The sequence below is a fragment of the Neolamprologus brichardi genome, chromosome 3, assembly GCF_056152115.1.
Source record: "Neolamprologus brichardi isolate AB-2024 chromosome 3, ASM5615211v1, whole genome shotgun sequence".
In the NCBI taxonomy this organism is placed as follows: Eukaryota; Metazoa; Chordata; class Actinopteri; order Cichliformes; family Cichlidae; genus Neolamprologus; species Neolamprologus brichardi.
Genome location: NC_142106.1, coordinates 28,416,544 through 28,441,824, shown reverse-complemented (window position 1 = coordinate 28,441,824; position 25,281 = coordinate 28,416,544). Strand labels below are relative to the sequence as shown.

The 25,281-nt window shown below is 37.1% G+C and overlaps 2 protein-coding genes across 2 annotated transcripts; both read left to right on the top strand.

Annotated features, from left to right (window-relative positions):
• The first annotated feature begins 403 nt into the window (after positions 1 to 403).
• On the top strand, positions 404 to 6,902 carry LOC148104135 (uncharacterized). The gene is made up of 5 exons (XM_087838255.1): positions 404 to 776; positions 3,583 to 3,643; positions 5,349 to 5,536; positions 6,214 to 6,345; positions 6,625 to 6,902. Exons 1-5 carry the CDS (start codon positions 404 to 406, stop codon positions 6,900 to 6,902), a joined length of 1,032 nt encoding a protein of 343 aa, XP_087694381.1.
• A 5,811-nt stretch (positions 6,903 to 12,713) lies between these two features.
• Positions 12,714 to 14,688, top strand: LOC148104134 (C-type mannose receptor 2-like). The gene is made up of 4 exons (XM_087839283.1): positions 12,714 to 12,771; positions 12,920 to 13,306; positions 13,465 to 13,821; positions 14,312 to 14,688. Exons 1-4 carry the CDS (start codon positions 12,738 to 12,740, stop codon positions 14,653 to 14,655), a joined length of 1,122 nt encoding a protein of 373 aa, XP_087695409.1. The 5' UTR covers positions 12,714 to 12,737; the 3' UTR covers positions 14,656 to 14,688.
• The last annotated feature ends 10,593 nt before the right edge of the window (positions 14,689 to 25,281 follow it).

Genomic DNA, 25,281 nt, shown 5'->3' with positions numbered 1-25,281 from the left:
ATTTTGTTATCAAAATATTAAATAGACTGAACCCAGCTTTTATCAACTTGTTATTAGAACTCAGTTTAAGTAAGTTACCAGTACTTTTCATTCAAAAAGCTGATCAACTCAGTTTATTTGAGTTGTCTTAACTTATAAAAAGTAAGCAAGCCAGAAATGTTGCTTCTCAGTGCAGAAGGATAAAACGATATGGTTTGAAAATGCCACGTCACTACCGTCCTCCTCCCTCGCACAGATCAGCCCGCATGTTCATGGTGCCAGCATTTTTTTTCTTCTGTTGAGCAAACCTGCAGAAGCTTCAGTTCAAAAGATTGTTGTCATTACTGTGAATGTTTATGTGATACCGCACACCAAAGCCTTGAAATTTCTGATAATTGGGAAAAAAGTGAGAGTTGGTGGAAAGATGTCAAAAGGTCCTGATTCTCTGCAAAGGTTTAATATGTTTGGAAGTATCCTGGGGCTCAACAGGCTGTCCTCTGGCAGGGCATACTGGGAGGTGGAGGTCAGCAAAAAGACCGAGTGGGATCTGGGTGTGGCGAGACATGATGCAAACCGCAAGGGGAAACTCTCAATCAATCCTGACAACGGTTACTGGGCTACTGTACATTATGAAGACCAGAAATATGCAGCCCTGACAACACCACCTGTGAGCCTTTCGGTTAAAGGAAAACCTCAGAAAGTCGGGGTGTTTGTAGATTACAAGGAAGTTCTCGTGTCCTTTTACGATGTGACGTCTCAGTCTCACATCTACTCATTTACTGAGTGTTTGTTCGGTGGTGAGATCCTTCCATACTTCAGTCCACATCTGAAACAAAATGAGAAAAACACCAATCCTTTCATTATCTCTGCTGTGCAAAAGCAGTAGTAATCACATACACTGAATATGGTTGGCAATACGTATGATTGGGTGTGCAGTAACAGTTTCCTTACCTGCCCATCGGGCATTTCATTGGTCACATTTCAACAATTTTTACTATAACATGCCTTAATGAAGATCCTCTGACTGAGGCATCAAAAAGTTTTATCTTTTATGTACTATTTTTCTAGATTTTAACATTTGAAAAGTAAAAAATAGGTCATACATACAACAGTGGAAATGTATAGATTTTACAGAAACAATATGAACAATGAAATTACAGAAAATTACTAACAAAAACAAGGCTGGGAACTAGGATGTCTGGGTTACATACTAATCACCAGCAGCTGGAGGTTGTGCATTATTCAAAATCAGCTTTTAGCCAATTTTTGGGAGCATTAAAATCTTGCACCTAGATGACTTTAAGAAGTAATTTGACATTAATCCCTTGGATGCAACAGGGAGCTTGACTTTGTTGTGCATGGACTGGTGTATGTATTAATCAGAATCAGAATACTTTATTAATCCTTAAGAAAATAATATAAGTGTATGTATGTGTTTTTCTACTCATTTTGAGCAAATTGCCTCTTATACTTCAAGCCTTGGGGGATAAGGAGGTAATTTAGGACTCAGGATCTATGACACACAGTTTAAGGGGAGCCATGGATCAAACCACCAACCTTGCCATTAGCAGATGGTCTGCTCTACCCACTAAGCCACACAGGACTTTAAAATATTAAGTTAACTTTGTGCAAACATGCTTAAATTATATGTCTTGACTGCTGGCCTAAGAGTTGCAAGACGGGAATACTTGAACTCTCTGTGTATCTGTGACATTTTTTGTCTGCTGATTCTTGTCTGCTGTGCACAGAGGAGTGTGGTAGTCCCCTCCACCTCTGTGCAGATACACACAAACACAGACACTTCAGCACTCCCTTCCCACGGCTCTGACTATAAATGCTGTTTGCTATAACTGTATAGTCCGGCTTGTTCGTTGTGTTTTTCTGATTGTCCATCACTTACTGTATCAACAAAATGTTTACTTCTCTTTGTAGCTCTGGTTTACAGATCCTTTTTGTAACTATTTCCTTCTGTTCAACCGTTTGTTTCACGTTGTACTTTTGCTACTCAGGCTTCTTAAATTGTGGTCTTCAGGAGTCACTATATGCCATTTAATAATGTGTGTAATATATTTTTGACATCAAATGGACAGAAATGAATAAAATTGTCATTTAGGAACATTTTTTTGTGCATTTTTTGTCATGATGTTACCACAAATAAGTTTGATAAGTAGATATTTTTTAAATCTGTAGATAGATTTTAAAATATAAATAGCACATATAATATCAATTATTATCATTAATATTAATAATGATATAGAAATTACTTCCAGACTGTCATATCTTATTTGTCCACTAGATGCCATTAGTGAGTTTTACCTACATCCTGATGAACACATTCTCCACCCATTGTTGTTTTCTGTTATGTAGAAGAGAGTTCTGGATAATGAATGGAAAATTAAAGTAAATATTTCATGTCCACACACAAATCAGAGAAAATATCCACTCCACTTTGGAATACTCTCATGATGGTCACTTTCAATCAATCTGTTTCTTTATAAACACATTTAACAACAACACAGGTTGACCAAACTGCTGTACCAACACGTAGTCAAAAGGAAAACAAATGCACACAAAAAGAACAAAACAAGACTCAGTCACAATTAAAAGCTAGGGAGTAAAGATGTTTTTCTAGATGAGATTTACAAATGTCGAGTTTTGGAGAGGTCCTAATTTGAAGAAGCAGTCTATTCAAGTTTAGGCGCAGCAATCACAAAGTCCCGGTCTCCTCTGGGTTTTAGTTTGCTGCTAGGAACAATCAGAAGCAACTTATCAGCTGACCTAAGAGTTCTATTTGGAGTATTTTTAGTTACAAGATCAGAGAGGTATAGGGGAGCTAATCCATTTAGAGACTTAAAAACAAGCAATAAAATCTTAAAATCAATTCTATAACGTACTGGAAGTCAGTGTGAACGAGCCAAGACTGGGGAAATACGGTCTCGTTCACGAGTGCCTGTCTAACCCTAACCTCATTCTGAACAAGCTGAAGAAGAGAGCAGATAATAAAGATTATTACACTAATCAAGCCAGGATGAAATTAATAGATAAATCACTTTCTTGAAGTCAGCAAATGACCAAATGTTCTTAATTTTTGCAAGGGCCCTGAGCTGGAAGAAGCTGTTTTTTACAACAGGATTTATTTATTTGTTTGTCAAATGAAAAATTGCCATCAAAGAACACTCACAGATTTTTTGCAATGGGAGTTCTGGACTTTTCCAGCGAGCCCTACTTCAGCCAAAGTGCACAGAGAAACAGGCTCAAAGTGATCAAAAACAGCTGAGGAATACACGGGAACAGAAGGATCATAAGCTTCGGCCCCTGGTGAGCTCATCACTGGACACACTTCAGTTTGCCTACCAACCTGGCATTGCAGAGGATGATGCTTCCTCCCAAAGTTCTCTGATGACTCCGCAATAGCCATGTTTTACGGTGTGGTCTGCTGGGGTGGCAGCAACTTGGCTGGGGGACAGGAAGAGACTGAACAGGCTGATCTGGAGGGCCAGCTCTGTTCTAGGATGCCCTCTGAATCCTGTGGAGGTGGTGAGTGACAGGAGAATGGTGGCTAAGCTGTCATCCCTGTTGGACAACATCCCCCACCCCATGCAGGAGACTCTGACAGCACTGAGCAGTACCTTCAGTGGCAGGCTGCGGCACAGAGACTCTGCAGGTATTTCCTTCCTACTGCTGCCAGTACAAAGACTTTGCAGATGACCAAACACACACATCTACACATGGAAGCATATCTGTAACCGGAAGGTCGCCGGTTCGATTCCCGGGCTCTCTGTCCTGGTCGTTGTGTCCTTGGGCAAAACACTTTACTCTACCGCCTACTGGTGTTGGCCAGTATGGCGCGATATGAAAGCCTCGCTTCTGTCAGTCTGCCCCAGGGCAGCTGTGGCTACAACCGTAGCTTGCCTCCACCAGTGTGTGAATGTGAGAGTGAATGAATAATGGCATTGTAAAGTGCTTTGGGTGCCTTGAAAAGCGCTATATAAATCCAATACATTATTTTTATTATTATTATGTGCAATAACACTAAGTGTATTTTTTTTCTAACAATGTAGCATTTTATTCTATTGCATATAGCATGTGTGACAGCCAGTGGGCTGGCCTTGTTTTCTTGTTGACTGTCTCTTTCAGATATGTGGTTGGTGGAGCTGACCCAATTATGGATACAGCACACCTGAGAAGGCCATTCCCAGTTATAAAGCTACCTTGACTGAACCTCTGTCTCTCTCTCTCTCTTCATCGGGGGCTCATTATGCTCCTTTGGTCATGTTCAGTTATGACTGTTGTATCATTTAACCTGTGCTTGAATTTCTTTACTTTATTTCATTAAAATATCTGACTGACTGTGTCACATCCTTTGAGCCGAGTTGTGACATATGGTATTCTTTTTTCTCTTGTTCTATTCCAGTGTTTTTCTTAATTTTTGCTACTGTAACTCTGCACTCTCCACGTTCTGCTGTGACACAACACATTTCTCACGTGTGGAACTAATAAAGGCTTATCTTATCTTATCTTTAACAAGAAACTGTAAAAAGGTTTCACAGGTGGCTGGAGACACTGGTAAGTGTGTGGTAGGTGAAGGGTTGATAACAGAATTAATGGTGTTTAATAAGACACAGGACCTATAACAGTTACTTCTTAAATCCAGTTTCACAGACAGAGTTACACCCTTGCCAGTTTTTGAGAGCAGGGCTCAATAATGTAAATTGGCCTCTATACGTGCAGCGTTTCATGTCCCCTTTAAACTCAGAGTAAGCCAAGGGCAAAACAACAAACAAAATCAAACTGAGCTCCAAGGAACACAAAAAACCTCATAAAACAATAAATCAAAAACTGAGTCTGACCTTCCTAGATTACCCAAAGAGTGAGAATAAGATTATATATGATATATTTTATGTAGACCAGATTTGCTGAATTCTGTAGTGTTGCAAAAAGCATATTAACCTTGCCTTTGACATAATAAATTTATTATAGTGATTAAAAGTTCCTAAAAACCACTTAAAGCCTTGTCATAGCTTTTGTGCTCTGCAGGGCATTTCTGCCATTCAAATAAACGTTACTTTTACAGCCTACCTAACAATGTTCAAGGTCTTAAACTGTCCACCAATCAAGCCTCTGTGTCAGGAAGTAGAAAAACAATTTCTCCATTGTGCTTTGCAGAGTCCAACTGGTACAAAGAGATAAGAGATATAAAGATGCAGACAAGAGAACAGTTTATTATTAAACAACATCAAAACAGCCAGTTTGATCATAATCATCAGAGAGTCTGGAGAGTGACTGGTGCTGAAACAACTTGGAAAATGAATTTTAACATTTTATTTATGGTCTATTTTCTTCTTTTGCGGCTTGACTTTGGCCCACAGTGGTGCTAATACCACTGAAACAAATCCATACCATCCTGACATGTGTAACCTCCTGAAAGACTTTGGGGCCATGACAGAAAAAGTGAAATCTATGGAAACAAGACTGAAGGAAACTGAAATCTGCCTAAAGGAGACTGTAACCAGGCTGAAAGACAGCGAAAACCAAATTTTGGAGCTGCAAATCAAAGGTAAAACAAAATGAAGTGAGATTTCATTGATTAAACTGTTAAGCATTTTTTTCATTGTGGCTGAACACTCACAATTAATTTGACTCAACGTTCTTCAAAAACAATCTTCAAAAATATTAGTATAGGAAGGAAGATGGAAGGTGTTGATGCTCTTATTTTATGTTTTCAAACCTGACAATAGAGCATCAACTCCCTGAAATTCAGTGCTGTAAAAAAAAAACAAAAAAAAAACAAGAGTCTTGAGCCACGCCCTATTTCTATTTTTACAAAAATTGGAAAAAGCTGGAATGATTTATTGAAATGTATAAACATTGTGTATCGGGATATCTGAGTAAAAAACAAAGAGTTTATGCCTCTCTAACAACCTGGAAATTTGGTAGGACCACCCTAAATTGTCATATTAGAATGCGAAATTAATTACACTGTTTGTCTAATTAAAGATGAAAAGCTTAAAACAATGACATTTTGAAGACCAGATAATGTCCATGTTATCAAAAAGCTCATTAATAATACCATAGTAATTATCCAAATTAAAAGCTAAATGTCACATTTATCTGCTTATATAAAGAAATCTGATACACCTGATCGTCTGTGTGTTCTTACAGATAAGTCACAATATCAGTCAGTGTGGAACCTACATTTACAACAATTTTATGTTTATGATTTGATTTTTACAGAAAGAACCAAGATAATATTCAGTGCAACAGCAGGAAGAGGCAATGCACAGATCGGACCCTTCAACACAGACATAATTATAGACTATAAGAAAGTAATTACAAACTTTGGCAATGCCTACAGTCCAGTCACAGGTAAGATTTACAGCCTCCTGCATACTCATTTGTTTTATTTCACAAAGTAAAAGAGATATAAGTGCAAGACGAAAACATGTTTGCAATTCAGTTTTGGAAAATTATATTTATTGTTATTGTAAAATTAAATGTACTAAACTTAATTATTACAAATTTCAACAGCAATTTACAATTCTGACATTTATATATAGTTAAAGGATGAGAGGTAATAATCAAATCTGAATTTCCATTACTTTTTCCTTTTCTTTTTGATGTGACCAACACTCTTTTATTCTTCAGGTGTCTTTACAGCACCTGTTGCAGGTGTTTATTACTTTACCATCTTCTATCACGGTGGAAGAAGCTACCCACATTATCTGCGTATTTTCAAGAATAATGAGATGACGGTCTTTACAGCTGATCATAAGACAGAAAGCGACGGAGCTGATAATGGAGGAAACGCTGTGTTCCTGCAGCTGCAGCAAGGAGACCAAGTGTATGTGAGCATGGCTGCAAACACATATGTTGGGGGAGACGACCACACAACTTTTAGTGGCTTTTTGGTCATGCAAACGTAAGAAAAAGTAAATGTATGTCTGCTTAGGATGACAGGCCAGAGCTTCTTTTAAATATGATGCTTCACACAAATCAAACCAATTTCTGTAACATTCAAATGTGCTTAAGAATTTTGTGCTTTAATTTTATTATCACTCTTGAATTTGATATAATTTTAAGATGTATGTTCGTGTTAATTTAATTGATTTGAGTTTCATTGCATTGCCTATTATTAACTGCATTTTGATAGCATTTTTAAAAATCTTTAGTAAGATAGTTTGAATGAGCTCTGTATTCAACTTTATTGCCTTATAAACAACATTGTTTTGCTTTTTTTCTGCTTGATCGTAAATATCAAAATGTGAGCTCAATGAATAAAATTGAAGTAAATAATTTACGTACCATAATGTATGACTTTTGAAGCATACAGGGATCACCTCCATTCCTACTTCACAATTATGTGTTGACAATGTATACTAAATAATTGTTGGGGTGCAAATAAATAGGAGTAACTTATAAGCATTTTTAGGAGTGAGGAGGATAAACTGGGACATTTAAGCTGCATTCGTCAACAAACTGATACCTCAAAAGGAGCCATGTATTTACACCTATGTGGAGGTCCCTCTGTTTTGAGCCTGTCAACATTATATAACTTTGAATTATAAGCACAGAATGAATTAGTGAACATAGAACAGAAATACAAGAAAAACAGAGGATCTTTATAGTCATGTTATAACCTGTCTAGGGGCCAGGGCATAAAATGAAAAGGAGATGAAAAGTTCCAGCCTTGTCATAGCTTTCCTGCTTTGCATGTTATTTATGCCATTCAAATAAACTTTACTTTTACAGCCTACCTAACAATGTTCAAGATCTTGAGCTGTCCACCAATGAAGCCTCTTTTTGAGGAAATAGCAAAACAGAGTCTCACTTCACATCTTTTCTGCTAATTTTGCCTTCATGTGCCAGAGCTGTTTCAATGATATGGTGGCACAGTTTTTTTTTAATAGTGTATTTTTAGTGTCTGAGCTTATACACTGACAGCAACACTGGAAGTCTTTTGCTAGCAAATGTATCACTGTTTCCTCATTGCTCTTATGCTGAGTTCAACTGGTACAGATAGATAAGCGATACAGAGATGCAGGCAAGAGAACAGTTTATTATTAAACAGCATCAAAGCAGCCAGTTTGATCATATTAATGAGAGGTCTGGAGAGTGAGTGGTGCTGAAACAGCTTAGAAAATGAATTTTAACAATTTATGGCCCACAGTGGTGATAAGTTACTGAAACAAATTAATATTATCCTGACATGTGTAACCTCCTGAAAGATTTTAGGGCCATGACAGAAAAAGTGAAATCTATGGAAACAGACTGAAGGAAACTTTTTTTTGTTGTGGCTAAATATCTCATAAGGCAAAACAACAAACAAAGCAAAAAATGAAGACATACCACGAAATATATGGAACAGAAATGCACAGCCCAGAAACAAATCAAATTTCTGACCCATAACACTATCGCAAGCAGATGCTTTCTGGATGGTAGAGCATCTGGAATTGTGCATGATGTATTATGGATTAAAATATGATAGTACTTTTCTGCCTTCATTGTTCCACTATTTTTGACAGAATTGTTAACGTGATGTAGACTAACTCATTGTTGGGGTACAAATGAATATAGAAGTAAACAGGTTTATTGGTCCCTCCAAAAACACCCCCAAAAACAAACAAACAAACAAAACAATTATAGACTAGATTCTACCTTAAGTGTCCAGACTTGCTAGTACAAAGTTAAACCCGCTTTTGCTTTCAGAAATGTCTTCATTTTTCATGGCATAGATTCAACAAGGTCCAACAATTCAAAGAACGATTCAGTGTCAGTGATTCAGTGCACATTGAAGAGAATGGCAACCTCAATATCGAAGTTTATCGGAAGCCAACACACACGGACCAGTACCTCCTCTTCGACTCCCATCACCCTCTGGAACACAAACTTGGAGTAATTAGGACCCTACACCACCGGGCAGAACATGTTCCCTCTAAGCCTGAAGGGAAAAAGAAGGAACACACACATGTAAAGGAAGCACTCAAAATGTGCGGCTATCCTAAATGGGCGTTCTTAAAGTCAGCAAAGAGGCACAGAAAAGAAGATCAGACACCAGCGAGGGAGGATAAGAATGACAGAGGCAACAACATTGTCATCCCCTATGTAGCCGGTGTATCAGAAAAACTCAGGAGAGTTTTCTCCAAGCATGACATCCCAGTGCATTTCAGACCCAGCAACACGCTCAGACAAAAACTGGTTCACCCGAAAGACAAAACTCCACAACACAGACTTAACAATGTGGTGTATGCTGCACAGTGCAGCGAGGAATGCCCAGACCTCTACATTGGAGAGACCAAACAGCCACTTCACAAGCGCATGGCACAACACAGAAGAGCCACCTCCACAGGACAAGACTCAGCTGTCCATCTGCATCTTAAGGACAAAGGTCACTCTTTTGAGGATCCCAATGTTCACATTTTGGACAGAGAGGACAGATGGTTTGAAAGAAGAGTGAAAGAAGCCATCTATGTCCACTGTGAGCGACCATCTTTGAACAGAGGCGGTGGTTTACAACACCAACTGTCTGGCATCTATAATCCAGTTTTGAGTTCCCTCCCCAGACGCCTTAACACCCACTTACATCCTGGGCCATCTGACCTCAGGAATTCACATGATAAGGTGGGGCCAGGTTTCACAACGAGCTCACCCGAAACCCTGGTTGATTGGGACCCACACCCAGTTTCACACCTTGGCTCAGGCAATTAGAGGATCATCAGGGGGTCCTTTTGTCCCTCTGTGGGGGAAAACTCCCACTAGGTTTAAATCTGGGACTCTCCACCATTTGACCTTAGAACTGAAGAAGCCTCTCAGATGAGAGGTGAAACGTCTTCAAGTAACTTAAAGAAGTCCAGACGCTTTTCTTTGCAAGCCCCTTTGACAATAATACAAGATCACTTTGAATCAGAAAAATATTTATTTTAGAAAGATGAACATGAACATTTATGTTGCTGGGAATCGGGGAAAGTTGTGATTTCTGCTGCCGGTGTCCAGCGGCCGTTGCCAGCGGCCGTTGCCAGCGGCCGTTGCCAGCGGCCGTTGCCAGTAGCTCCACCGGCCACTGCCAGCGGCTCCAGCGGTGGGATAGTGTTTGGGTCCCGGTGTCAGTGTCCCCAGCACGACACATCCGATACCATGTGAAAACAAATATGTAATTTTTTGTTGTAGCCTTCACACTGAATGTAACGACACTAATTTTTCACTCTTTTTGTTTCTCACGAAACAAAGACACTACACTTCGTGAATAATCCCAACCCAGTGGAAACATGTTCTGTCTAATTTGGCACGACAGGTCACATAGCACATGTGAATAATAAGATTCAAGATTAATTTTTTTTGTCACATGCATAGTTATACAAGTACAACACACAGTGAAATGTATCAACAAAGTTCCGAACACCAGCACGTTTCCCCCGGCGCTTCTTTGTTTTGCGCCTCAATTTTCGGGCCTTAAAATTGTAAGGCCCGGACTCCAAAGTGTCACCCTCACTTAGAGAATTGCATGAACCCTAGTTAAAATAATTGTGCAATGAAAAATAGCGTTTATAATGGTTTTCAATGGGGCAGAAATCGACCACGAGGTTCGATAGAGGATGTATGTCTGTATCTCAGCCATTTAAGCTCATTTAAGGAACTTTGGCTATATTCCATTCAACACAGTGAAAATAGTGTGAAATTAAAAAACGCAAAGGCCACGAAATGGTCCCAGGTTCACCCAATGCAATAAACCCTACTCAGCTAACCTCCCCAGAACAAGCAAGAGGGAATGGACAGTGCTCGGCTTTACAAACACAGTTTAACACAAAGTGGGCCGAAATAGCGGACTGTGCTCTCAGTCTAAAGCAGCCACACTGAACCACAGATCATCAGTCTTTTATAGACGCAGGTGAGCTCAATCAGCCACTCATTGCTTCCCGGTTTTCCACAGGGCTCAAGCTGGCCAATCACCTACGAGGGCTGACACACTTGAATTTGCCTGGAGGAAAACATGTTGCCTCATACGTTCCAAAACCCTAGGCAGTAACAATGATATCAAAGATAAATAATACAAAACGGGAAAACACTAAGGACCATAACAAATTAGAATGCACTGAAATATTAAAAATGTTAAAATCCATTAAAATGTAAAACGAGAATAATTAAAGTGTTTAGAAAATTCTTGAAATTGCTTTTAAAAGGAGTACAATGTGTTTAATAAGTTTAAGAGATATAGTAATTATATATAATTCATCTTTACAAGTTTCCTGGTTTATTGTGGAGAGCTGATGATTGTAAGAGGAAACGAATGTGGTTGTGAAGTTTGTGCACGTCTGCTGAACTGTCTGCTCAACAGTCTTTGTTGATCCGCACATTTTACAAACTGTCTGTGAGAAACTTGACATGTCTGCGAAATCCAACGAGCAGCTGCTCACTTTTGTCTTAGTGTCAAGAGTCTGCGCTACCTTGTAGATGTCCACTGATCTCTCTGCATTCCTTCACACATAACTGTTATAATCTAGCCCATTTCGTACTGTGCCATACTGTTCCAGATCATTCTCCAATGACTTCTTTTGTTTGTCTCAGTCACATATGATAACTGGGGACGCATAAAAACAACATCCACAATGACCGCATGGAGGTCTACAGATGACAACACTAATGTTATAATGCACAAGAGATTAAGTAGAGTCAAAAAAAAGTTCTCCCCCATCTGTGGACCACAGTTGAACCCCCAAAAATGAGATATGCTGTAAAGGACATCACTCTGCACGTCACTTTGCACTTTGACATTACTATCTCTTTAAAACTTTGGGTCTGTCAATCACAATTTCCTTAATCTATATAATCTATAAATCACATATAAGACTGGATGTTGATCTTTTCACTTCATTTCTGGCCAGAGTCGAGCCGAGAGATCTCAGCCTCTATGACACTGCCTGACGGTCTCATGTTAAAGTCTGTATGCCTTACACAAGCATAGACATCATTTCACTGAGCATGATGTTTGGATCCCACTCAAAGCACAGAATTTGTTTATGAGTGAAAGCAGAAGTAGAGTTGGCTACTCAATATGGTGTGACTCGATGCACAAATTTATTAAAATGACTCAGATGTAGGAAGCAGAAATTTTATCCTGGTAATCCAACAGTCCTGCATCATAACACCAAGCACATGATGAACCTGTCTCTGTCTCTCTTTCCCATAATGTAAATGACATCTTTCATAATTGTAATATGAAAATCCCTTCCATCAGTGGATCATTCATTCAGAGGGAAAGTCAGACTTTTATTTTAATATTCAAATCCTGACCAGGACAAAAAGAGCTCTCTATACTGTATTTCAATATTTACCTGAGAGCTGTCTTTATGAACACATCGGATAGAGAAGAAATTATCACATGTAAGTTTAAAAACTGTAATATCATTTCATGATTGTGATACAGAGGTGATGTGTAGAGAATATTGAAAATATTTTGTCATGTGTTACAAAAAAGAAACATTTATCTTACACAACTTTTACTGAAAAGACTTGTGAGCTTAAAATAACAAGAGCTTCCAAGATGAGTACCATTAATGGATTCATTACCTTCTTCATGAGCTGCTGAATTATTAAAAATGAATTAATTTCTGTTCTGGTTCAAAATGTTCACACTATTTTTCTTTATCTAGCTTTCTGTTTAATCCATCTTTTCTTTCCTGACATAAAGTTTGCATCAAAGAAGTTCTGTTCAAATCTTTGTTTCCTTGAGCAATAAAACATCACTTTCATCTGTCAGATCAAAGATGCAGTGGAGTCTGTATCTGCTTATTCTGATGGGTAAGTGGATTGTTTACCAAATATACTGTTTTTAATTAAAATTAAAATTAATGCAGATTATGACCTCACAAGTTTTGTTGTTGTTGTTGTTGTTTTTTACTTTTTTAACTGAATTCAATAATCTCTAAATCATATTTCTGTATTTTAGGTCAGTGTTGCTTCTTTACATGCCGCCTGTATGAGTACCACTTTATTGAAGAAAACAAGAGCTGGTATGAAGCACAGAGATACTGCAGAGAGAAATATACAGACCTGGCCAAAGTGTTTGACATGACAGACATGAGCAGACTCCGTAACTCCACACAGAATCAAGGAGAAGCCTGGATTGGACTGAACAACAACACAGGTGGAAACAGGACGTGGCATTGGTCTCTGCCAGGAGTGGAATACATTCATAATGACAGCAGCTGGGATCAGAGTGGAAGAACTGGTAATGAGCCAGCTGGGAACTGTGGCAGGAAAAGATACGATAATGGAGATAAAAAGCTGGCAGATGTTTCATGTGACAGTACTATGTGGTTCATCTGCTATGATGGTGAGGAGATGTGAATAATATTAAATATTATTATAATATCATGATATAAAAATATAATGGAATATCATAATACTAAATTAAGAAGATAGAGACAGACAGAATTTCACAAGAAAATTTATTGAGGGATGTCTTTGTGTGTTTTTCTGTTTGTTTCACAGAAATAAAGAAAGACAAGAAAACATTGCATTTGATTGAAATATTTATGAACTGGACACAGGCTCAGAGCCACTGCAGATCCTATTACACTGACTTGGCCAGTGGACTCGATCAGGTAGGTGGAGAAGAAATTGAGGCCCTTGTGAAGTCCAAGAGCGCAGCGTTTAGTGCATGGGTCGGACTGTTCAGAGACAGCTGGAGGTGGTCCGATAGGAGTAATTCCTCTTTCAGATACTGGGATATGGAGTTATTCAATGATAAACAAAGCAACAAGACATGTGCTATGACTCTGTTAAACAGATCAGGAAAATGGAGCTCTGATGAATGTGACAAAGAAAAACCCTTCTTCTGTTATGATGGTGAGTTTTTATCAACGTGTGTCTGACTGGTTTTCTCTAAGAGGAGGATCACTGAAATCACTGACAAGATCCAACTGAACATGTTGTATATTTTTCCTCCACCTACATCTGCATGTATGCTGAATTAATCTCATAAACATGAATACACTTACTTAACAGTCAGATGACTTTAAATATCTGTGGGATAACTTTGAGCTACTTTTAGGTTCAACCAACGTTTTAAAGTCTCTGTTGTCTGTAAATATGGAGAGAAGTTGTTTTGGATTCCTAATAGTTTAAAAACACAAATATTTGAGGATGTTGTTGACCTGTCTGCACAAAGTTCATTAACATTGTTATACTGTTTTCTACTGAGGGCAGAGTAACACACAAACTTTTTCTATTTTTTTTTTAATTTTTATTATTAGAACCAAATCAAGAGCACAAAGAGTTTCTCATGTTCACAGCTCACTAGATTCAACTGAATGTGTTGTTTTGTTCTTTATGGCAGATAAATTGATCCTGATCAAAGAAAACAAGACCTGGGCTGAGGCCTTGGATTACTGCAGAAAGCGTCACAGAGACCTGGTCTCCATCACTAACCCTCAAGAGCAGGGATGGGTCCAAGACAAAGCCAAGAATGCCTCGAGTCCTTTTGTCTGGCTCGGCCTGCGCTACTCCTGCACTCTGGATCTGTGGTTCTGGATCAATGATCAGCTGGTCTGTTATGAGAAGTGGAGCAGAGAGGGAAAGACTGAGGATTGTGGCAGGGCTGTGGGCATGCAGAGTGGAGGACAGCATGAGTGGGTCAGTCAGAGAGACAATGAGAAATATAATTTTGTTTGTTTCAAATAAGACTTCAGAACTATTTTAGAATTTAGACACGAGGCAAAATAAGATTTATCTCATCTCCATTTATTACAGATTTCATTCTGGAGTAAATTGTGATTTTGTAGTTCTCTGCTGTGTGTCACTTTGTGTGTGGTTTTTTTTTTGTTTTTTTTGGTGATGACAAAATTTCAGCTAGAACCAAAAATCAAATGTTTAGCTGTAAATGGCACAACACTGATAAAGTCTGATCTGCACTGAAGTAATATGGTTTCATTATTTTCCTCTTGACTGTCGGATTCAGCGATATTATACTCACTTTCTTCATTTCGCTGCATTACTCTATTATTACACTTTTCTTATTAGACGTCTGAAACAAAGTTAGTTTCAGTTTTCATATTTGCTGTTTATTTTTTTATCTTTGTAATCTTTTTGTCTTTGTGCACTTATAAACTGGTCTTAGTGATAATATTTCTAATCTTTAATGGTTAGTAAATATTAAAACTAATGCAACAAACCAGAGCATTTATATTGTAAACTTTCACCAATGTAACTATTTTTTTCATATGACTATTTAAAGTGATGTGCTGTAAACTAGTGATCTGTGTGTGTCAAGATAAATAAATACTCAGTTGCAAGTGTAACATTCAACACTCCTTACAGTAGTTCTTGGTACATTTATTTCTACAGAAAACCCTTAAAATCCTTACACGTGTGACTTACTGACAAAAAGCACTTTCTTACTACAAGCCTCATTCATTCATTGACAAAAGTGGTTTTTTTGTCTTTGCCTAAGCTCTTTAAACCTGACATTCACCCTCCAGTGGGAGCACTGGGGGCAACTGAGGGCTCAGCATCTCGCCCAAAGATACTTTGACACAGATTTGACCGATCTACTAACCTTCTAATTAACAGACCTGCTCTGCCTCTAAGTCAGAGCCATCCTGCTGTTAGATTGACAAAAAATGTTTTAGAAAATCAGTTTTATGTCAATAGGTTTATATTGTACTGTATATACTGACTGATCTGTATTAAAGAGCTCATAACTGCAAGATTGATATGTTTTTGGAGTCACAATATAATGTGACACACACACACAAACTTGAGCAACCTTACTTAAAGGCTCTTCCCACAGCTTTGACTATAAATGCTATTCATTAAATTTATATGCAAAAGGATGAATGAGTTCTTCTAAGTTTCATTTTAAATCTCCAACAGTTCTGATCATTATATATTTGATATTCTGATAACAGGAAGTGGTGCACAAGCTCAGATTAGATGAATGTAAATAAATTAAACTGTAATTTAGGGATTTAAAAAAAACATGTCGAGATGTGGGTACAAATAAAAGAGTAAAATTTATTTAATGTTGTAGTTTTTCAGATTGTTATTTCCTTATTTATCCTCTAGATGTTGCCAGTGTGTTTGACTTTCTTCCTGCTGCACACTTTCTCCATCGTGTGTCACTTTGTGCTATATGGAAGAAAGTTCTGGATAATAAATGGGATGTTCATGTTACTTTCATTATATAAAGTCAGATAAAGTACCCACTCCAAACACCCACCCTGACCCCACTCACACTTTTACTGTACTGACAGCAACACTGTCGCTGCATGGACCCCACGAGTTTGTGCAGACCTGATACTGTGAGTCATGTATGTGAGAATGGTGCTGCCTTTCTCTGCACCCCTGTGAATAATCAGTGTGGCTGAGTTCAGTTAACTGTAAGAGAAGTCAGTAATGAGTCCATCACAGTCAGCACGGTTTGCTTTTAAACATGTAAAGCTGTGTAAGGTGTGACTGGGTTCATTATTATTCTACTGCATTATGATGTTTTTCCCACAAACCACAAGGCAGAACTCTTAGAGTTGAAAAAGTCATCTTTAAAATAAGCACATTTTTAAAGTCGATCTGAAGAAATGACTTGATTGGCTGAGGGCTGTCACATGGAATGAGTTACAATGCACACAACGGCACAAATCAATTGCAGCACAGTAAAAAAAAAAAGAAAAAAAAAGGAATCATTTTTGAGCCATTACTTGTGTAAAGTATTTTCCCAAAAGACAAGGACACAGACAACAGGTAATACTGAACTAAATGTAAAACCTCAGCCTTTTTCATTTTTACCTAAACCGTGTGCACAAAACTCTGGAGGGATCTAAGTGCTAACGTAGAACTCAGTCGGGACATCTGCTACTGCTGTTTGCTCGTTTTTTATGGGAGATCGTTTTCAGGCTTCAAGTAGCACCATTATATCAACATTTCACATTCTAGACATTGTTTTAGGTGTATTTGACCAAGAAATTTGACTGAAAATTCACATGCAAGCTTTTTTTCAAGGCTGTGGTATTTGCCCGCAAACAATACCTTTCAGCTAGCTAAAACAGAATATGCTATCAGCGAGCAACATGGCTAATGCCTTTCACACAGCTTTGTCTCAACTCCAAAGAGCCACAGAAGTAAAAGCTAATAACAATAATTGAAACAATCTTTGAAAACATGACTTACCAAGCATGGCAAACAACTCAAATATGTAGAGCAAAATGTTCTGAAACGGCTTCACTTCAGCTTCGATTGGAGCCGTGCTGGGGGCGGAGTCTGTGTATTTACTCTATTGGTGTCATAGCCCCTGTAGGAGTTCAGAGTTAAGAGGTCAAGAGTTAATGTTTCCATTGTAACACCTCCAGATTTGAAATAGAAACACTCATTTTTAACACTCGATTTTAACTACTATCATTTTACACCTCAGAGTTACATTAAAAGAATGTGACTCTATTTAGAGTAAAATTAACTCTAAGACTACTAACACCAAAACACACTTTTGAATTTGCTGTGTGGTCTGTGTTTCCTGTGTGCACACACTGACTACTTTAAAGTTAAAGGAAAACACTGTGCAGATTAAAATAATTCCACTGTAAATATGAGAAAATCTGCAGAGAGTAAAAAGTTTGTTTTTAAATTCTAAGAGTTTCAGATTATTTCCAGGTTTATATAAAAATAACATCGATTATGTTTCAGTGTAATAATGTTGTAGCATATGGGAAGAATCTGTTCGAGGTTTTGGATTTAAAACACATCTCTAAAAGTGTAACAGAATTAATTTAAAAAACAAAAAAAAAAAAAAATTAAGCAAAGGTCACTTTAATGTTCCTTCATAAACAAAAATATATAAATAATAAAGCAGAAGTTACTTGGCAGTGAAGGATCACAATCTACAAAGCTACCCTCTGTTCACAGATACAAATAGCTTGTTTTGTATTTACAAATAACTGCATGATCTACAGTTCTTTACTTCTGCTAATGTGCTTGCAGCCTTAACCACAATGACTTTATTTTTATTTGTTTTTCTTTTGACATTTCTCAAACCCTTTGAATAGACAGTTATTAAAATGAGTTTGCAACTTTGCATATCCTACCTTGCTTTGTTTCTAAATCCTAAAAACTTCAGTATTTTCCAGGTTTATATAAAAATGTGTGATGCTTTGCAAAATATGAGAAGAGTCTGCTCCAGGTGCTTGATTTGAAAGAGAACTTCAAGGCAAATAAAATGATCAAAACATCAAAAAGTAAGCAAAGATCACTTTACTGTGTGATTTCAATAACATGACCAGGGGTCTCAAACTTTAATGAGGAGTGAGCCACTGCTGGCAAAAAAGTTTTCTCATCTTTGATCAGAAAATGATCAGATCATTTTCTGATCAAAGATCAGTGGTCTTTGATCAGTGGGCTTTGGTCAGTGGTTGTTGATCAATGGTCATGAGAATTTGCATTTCTCTTTCTCTTTCTGGCAGACACGTGGCAGCACTTCTGCTATTGGTTTGAGAGCGTTTATTGGATTAATCCCTGCTTTCCCCTGGACCCTGGAGCCCCGGACCCTTTCCCCCGCCACACATATTCTCACCTGGTGTCTCACTGTAAATAAACGCTGTTATGGCCCGTCTAGGCGCAGCCAGACCACAACATAAAGGGTGATCCATCCCCGTCCAACCCCAAGCAGCACATCACACACTTAATACTTTGTGACAGTGATTTATTTACAATGAGTGCCGTTAAACAAAGGAAGGGAGCATATCATAACTTCAGGGTGAACCCAAGGCCAAAACAACAAACAAAAGGTAGCCTATCTCAGGAATAAATACAACTTAACTCGCCGAAAGAGTTTTGGTCCCTGTTACTCCAATGTAAGCTTGTGGGAAAAGCCCAAGAAGTGTGTTCAAGCCTGTCTATTGAGCAGGGTTTAAATTATGAAACTCTTAAGAAAACTGTGCTATGGCATATGAACTTGTCCCTGAAGCATATCGGCGGAAATTTAGGAATCTTAATAAAACTGCTAACCAGACTTTTGTTTCACCTCTCATCCGAGAGGCTTCTTCATTTCTGAAGAAGCCTCTCGGATGAGAGGTGAAACGTCTTCAAGTAACTTAAAGAAGTCCAGACGCTTTTCTTTGCAAGCTCCTTTGACTACGATGACCTGGATGACTGAGAACCTTCACAGACAAACAAAAGGTAGCCTATCTCAGGAATAAATACAACTTATCTACTCAAAAGAACTAACTCAAACGACAATCACTTTCCTCTCTGCCTAACAAAAACAGGAGAAAACTGATCAAACAAAAAGGCGGTCCACCCCTACATGCTCTTACATTAACCAACATAGTGACACAGTGAACGGTGTGCCGGTTGGGTTGGGCCGAGGATGAATGACCTGGCAGTCCCTGGTGGTGTCTTCTTATCTGCTGCCTCCTGGTCCTTAGCCAATCGGTGCAATCCATCCACCCTGGATGCACCAATCACGGAGGAGCACCTGAACACTCAAATTTACATATGATAATTACGACAACAGTCGTAACAACGCACTTTCTCTTTACCAAAGATACCTGGTCTGCGCGTGAGTCCATTTCAAACATTGTGACATATTGCCTTCATATGAAATCATTTTTGGGGTTTTAAAGAACTTATTTTAACATCGCACTCGACAACAAAAAAAGTCCTCCTCAACAAAAAAACCTTCAAGGACCAAATTGCATTATATTTCTTCACATCAAGTAGAGGTGGCTTGGGCCGCAAGTGGCTGCAAGTTTGTAGCTACCACAATGACTCTGTCACACATCAGTCATGAGAAGAATTTAGTTCCTGTAGAAAGAGAAGAAAGTTATTTTTATATGTAAAGTGTAGAAATGAGTGCACTGAGTGAATTTGGTATTTTATGACATTTGTACACATATGCGTGAGTGTGTATTATTTCATGATACTGTTGAAAAAAATCCAGTTGTTCAAATATTCAACCAACTTAAAGAAGTCCAGACGCTTTTCTCTCCAAGCTCCTTAATGTAATTATTTTATTAATGATCAATGATGTGAAATAGAATTATTTATTAATAAAGGTGATACATGACAGTGCAGTGACATATTTTAGCTCCGTGGCTGGCGCTCTTTGTTTTCTTTTTCTGCTTTTCTGTAATTTAGTTTTGTTGATTTATACCCACTTTGGGTGTACAGAAACACAGTTTTGTGTAAATAGGTTTATAGTGTACTGTCTTGCCTTTCTTAAAAGAGCTCATAGCTGCAAGACTGACATGCTTTTGGAGTCACAATAGACACACACATACTTGAGCAACTGTTACTTAAAGGCCCTTCTCTAACCTCTGACTATAAATACTATTCATTATATTTATATGTAAAAAGATGAATGAGTTCTTCTCTTGTTCTTAACTGTTTTCATTTATAATCCGCAACAGTTGTGATCATTATATATGATGTATTTAAATCAATAAAAGTGTCATTTACAGATCTCTCTTTTTTCAAACTTTATATTTTTTGTCAAGATGTTGGTTCAAATAATACAATAAAACATGTTTGACATTGTAGTTTTTCCAGACTGTTATTCCTCAATCGTCCACTAGATGTTACCAGTGAGTTTGACTTTCTGCTTTCTGCTTATTTCTAAAGCCTAAAAATGTCAGATTTTTTTCCAGGTTTATATAAAAATAAGACAGATTGTTACATTGTGTCAGTGTTATGAAGAGGCAATGCTTCGTAAAATATGAGAAAAATCTGCTGCAGGTATTAGATTTAAAAGAAAGTTCTAAAAATCTTACAAAATGATCAAAACATCAAAAGATAAGCAAAGGATATTTTACTGTGTGATTTCAATAACATGTTAGACATTTTTACTCAATTCACTTCATAGCTAAGAAGAATTTAGTTGCTGTAAAAAAAAGTTATTTTCTATATATAAAACATGAGTTTAGAAAGGAGTGCAATGAGTGAATTTGCTATTTAATGTCACTTGTATACATTTGAGTGAGCGTGTGTTATTTCATGATAATGTTAAAAACAATTCAATACTTCACATTAAATTTGTTGTAACTCACTGTGAAAGCAAAACACTTCAACCATATTTTGCTTATTGATTGCCAATCATGTGGAATATGATGGATTCATAATAAAGGTGTTCAATGACAGTCTAGTGAAATATTTTAGCTTGTGGCCAGTGCTCTTTGTGTTCTTTTTCTGTTTTTCTATAATTCAGTTTATTTGTTGTCCACCCTCTGTGGGTGTAAAATGGAAAATTTCACACTAACACCAGACACAAGTGTGAACTTCTTCATTTACAGAAACAGAAGGGTGTGCTATCAGTTTGTGTCAAAAAAACATTTACACATTACTTATTTGCCTTGAAATGATCATTAACATATACTTTATAGAAAGTGGAAATTTGAGATGATTGATTGTTATAGTTCACACCAGAGAAGATGCTGGTTTAAAAGAGGGAAACGTTTCATAGACTCAAACCTCAGTTGTTTTTCTCCTCCATACTAAAACAGCTACACTGACAACATAGGAAGTTCATGTGATCAGGTAAGACCTCTTCACACACACACGCACAGTTTCTGCCTCTAACAATACATATAAAGACAATCTTTTATAATTTATCAAGTAAACAGTCTTTTGAAAACCTTTAATTTTCCAGCATTGTAGTAAAACCACTACAATGATAATGATGACCCTGATGTGAAAAAGTAGATATTAGACTTACAGTGGATTTGTTTTAATTTATTTCCACCAGTTTTGTTACATAAATCTCACAATAAGCAATAAAGAACTACTTTATACCTGAGATGGTTAAGTTTACAGTTTAAGTGTTTTAACTGGCAGGATGATCTGCTGAAGAATGATGGGAAGCACTGGAGCTTTTACAGTAGCACCAGTAGGATTTCCAATAATTTATGTGTCAGTGCACACATGTGCACTGAAAGACTGGCAGAAGACATAAAGCCCAACACTCATGCACACTTAGATAAAGACAGGAAATACAGAATGAAAAGAGGAAGGGAAGCAGCAAGTTTTTTGCCAAATATAACCACCTTTAAATATATGTATGAAAATGGTTATTGCTGAACCTTTAGTGCTCTATAATTAGTAGTTACATGACACGTTAGCATCTTTGTCTATAATTTGATTAATAGTCAAATAATGGCTTGTTTAAAAAAACAACAAGAAAACGTCAAAGTTGATTAATACAGACCTTTGTAGTGTTAGACATGTATTACATTGTTTCTGAATGTGTGAATAAATGTACTCACAATGTTTTTTTTCATACACACTAGATAAAATGAACGCTGTCCTTCCGACTATCTTGTGCACTCTCGCACTTCTGCATGAATGGAATGCAATGGTTTACAATCCAAGCCAAAACTCCAACCCACGGAACAAGTACAACAATCGTCCATGTCAGAGGACCTGGAACAATAATGGATTCAACAGATTTGTTCAGAAGCACATCCTTCAGCAAAACTTCAACAGAAAATCAAAGGAGGCATGGCAAATGTGAGTTAAAGGCTTATAGATAGGTAGATCGATAGAATGCTGTCTTTTCCTTAACAGTGCAATTGGCAAAACACAATGGGATCCAGTACACAAGTACGCTTTCAACAAACCATATGCTTACATTCTTGTTGGCATAGATTCAACAAGGTGCTGGAAACATTCCTCTGAGATTTTGATCCATGTAGACATGACAGCATCATAGTAGATGCAGATTTATAATGCAAATCTCCCGTTCCACCAAAATCCCAAAGGTAATCTGTTGGATTGAGATGTGGTGATTATGGAGGACATTTAAGCCCACTGAACTCAGTGTTAGTTCAAAAATCTAGTTTGAGCAGTCTGACTAGTCTCCTCTGAGCTCTGACATAAATAAGGCATTTCTGCGCAATGACCCGACACTCACTGGTTATTTTCTCTTTTTCAGACCATTCTCTGTTAACCATAGAGATGGTTGTATGAGAAAACACCTGTAGCACTTTTTTTTAAATACTTGAACCAGTTACTCTGGCAACCACAAAATTACCACATTTTGAGTCACTTAAATCACCTTTCTTCACCATTTTGATGTTTGTTTTGAACTTCAGGGCGTCATCTTGACCATATTACATATTTAAATTCACGTAATTGCTGCTATGTGACTGACTGACTATATTTGTACTCAACAAAATAGCCAGTAAGAGCTGTTTAGCATTTACTAAAAATAACTATAATATTATTAATATTATTTATATTATTGTAAGTGTTATGGGGTTTTTTTTGTTTGTTTTTTTTTTAAGAAAAAAAGGTTAATGTGTTCTTTACATTAACATAGGACATTGATATGACTCTTCAGGTACTTGGAGAATGAAAGACTCTGCAAAAGACCTCTGCAGTCCTTCATCAAGAAGAAGGATGAGAAACGTGTGGTGAAGATCTGTAATGGCTCCGGCAGGCGTGTTCGTGATAACTTATGCATCAGTACCTCAACCTTTAAGATATATGATGTTGAAGTGAACACCAGCAGCTGTAGGGTTACAAGAATTACGAAAAGCACAACAAAAGTGATAGTGGCTTGTGACAAAGTTGGAAACCAGTGTCGTCCTGTTCACTTTGAAAAATATGTGTTCCAGAAGCCAACAGATGAACGCTGTCATGGTTAGCTAATTTTTATTTTTTTTGCTTGGATAAACAATCTCCTTATGTGTTTTTGATCTTTGCTACATTAAATATTATTATTTGTTATATGTCCTTTGCTTATCTCATTAAATCCTGGTCCTATAGCATTCAGTGAGAAAATCAAAAATGTGACTATATTCCACATATAAAAGGAACAGTTAAATTTCTTATGAATGCACTTTCAGCTACAGTTTATTTGCAGCTATCCAAAGAGAGAAACGCATGAAAATTCCTCATGATACCATCATAAATAAGACAATGTATTTTATAAACATGGTTTTCATTTTAAACTTTGTTGTGATCCTCTCTGTTGTCCCGCAAATATTTTAAACCTATTCACTTTTTATATTTTATATGCTAACATTAAAACTAAATCTCTTTGGAAGTTAACATAGTTTTTGGTTTCTATTTTATGGCACCTAAACAACTCGCTCTGTTATGTCATTTTGTTATGAAAAAAATAAACAGTCTGAGTGAATTGTGGGTTTTTGTTGACATATTTTGAGTTTTGTGGTTACTATTGAGAGGTGGTATCACCGATACTAATCCGATACCAATACTTTGTACAAAAACTTAATGTGTTATTGTATTTTAGCTTCATCGAATTATAGCTTCATACTGATTACAGGATATCAGGCTACTTATTCTTATTGTTTAATTATGAAGAATTAAATAGAAATAAAAAACCTGAAGCTGTGTGTTAATTGACGCTATTTGAACACATATATCTGGTCATTTAACATGTATATACTTTCCTGGACATTTCAACAAAAACATTCAACATTCACACTTCCCCTCATTCACAGTAGTGCTGTGCCACACTCAGAATTTTGGTATGAATCCAATACCAAGTAAATACAGGGCCAGTATAGCGAAAGTATTTGCCAGTATTTGCAAATTCTGAACACATTTTAATCACCACTATTTCACTGTGATTGTTAATTTCCACAATAATTACTTAACACAACAAAACACACCTTTGAGCTTTTCATGTGTTTTGAAATTGGGTTTTTGGAGACCATAGTGCATGTTTGAGGTTTATTTTTTCCAAAGAAATAGTTAACACAGTTCAGCGGGCTACATACTGAACTTGAATGATAAAAGCAAGTATCGACCCAGTCGTGCTAGTATTGATCTGATACCAATACTAGTGTTGGTATCAATACTATTGATATTTGGATCGATCTGCCCACCTCAATTACCAGCCTGTTTTTGAATTTATTGGATTGTAGTTGCTTTCTGTCAGGATTTCTGCACTTTTGCAACGTTGGCTTCAAACATAAATAAGAGGTCAAGTTTATATTTATGTGTTCTAGTCAGGCAAGAGTGCTGTTACAGGTGGTGGATAGGAAAATATATCAAAACACCACCTGTGCATGGGAGCAGAGGCTTGTAAAAGACCTTATAGAAAATAGTTTTATATGCACAAAAATGTATGAATCATAGACACATATCATAAATATATTCGGGTATTGTACTTGCAGTCTTAACCATAGTCGCTGATCATTTATTTTATTTTATTGTCAATTAGTTTTCAGAAAATTGATATTAGTTTTTAAAGAAAAATGAAATATGTCCTTAAAGTTTCACTAAGCTATTGTTACTCCCCTCACCTTTCTAATATTCTATCTGTAAAGCTCAAAGCGTGAAACTGTTCTTGAAGAGGAA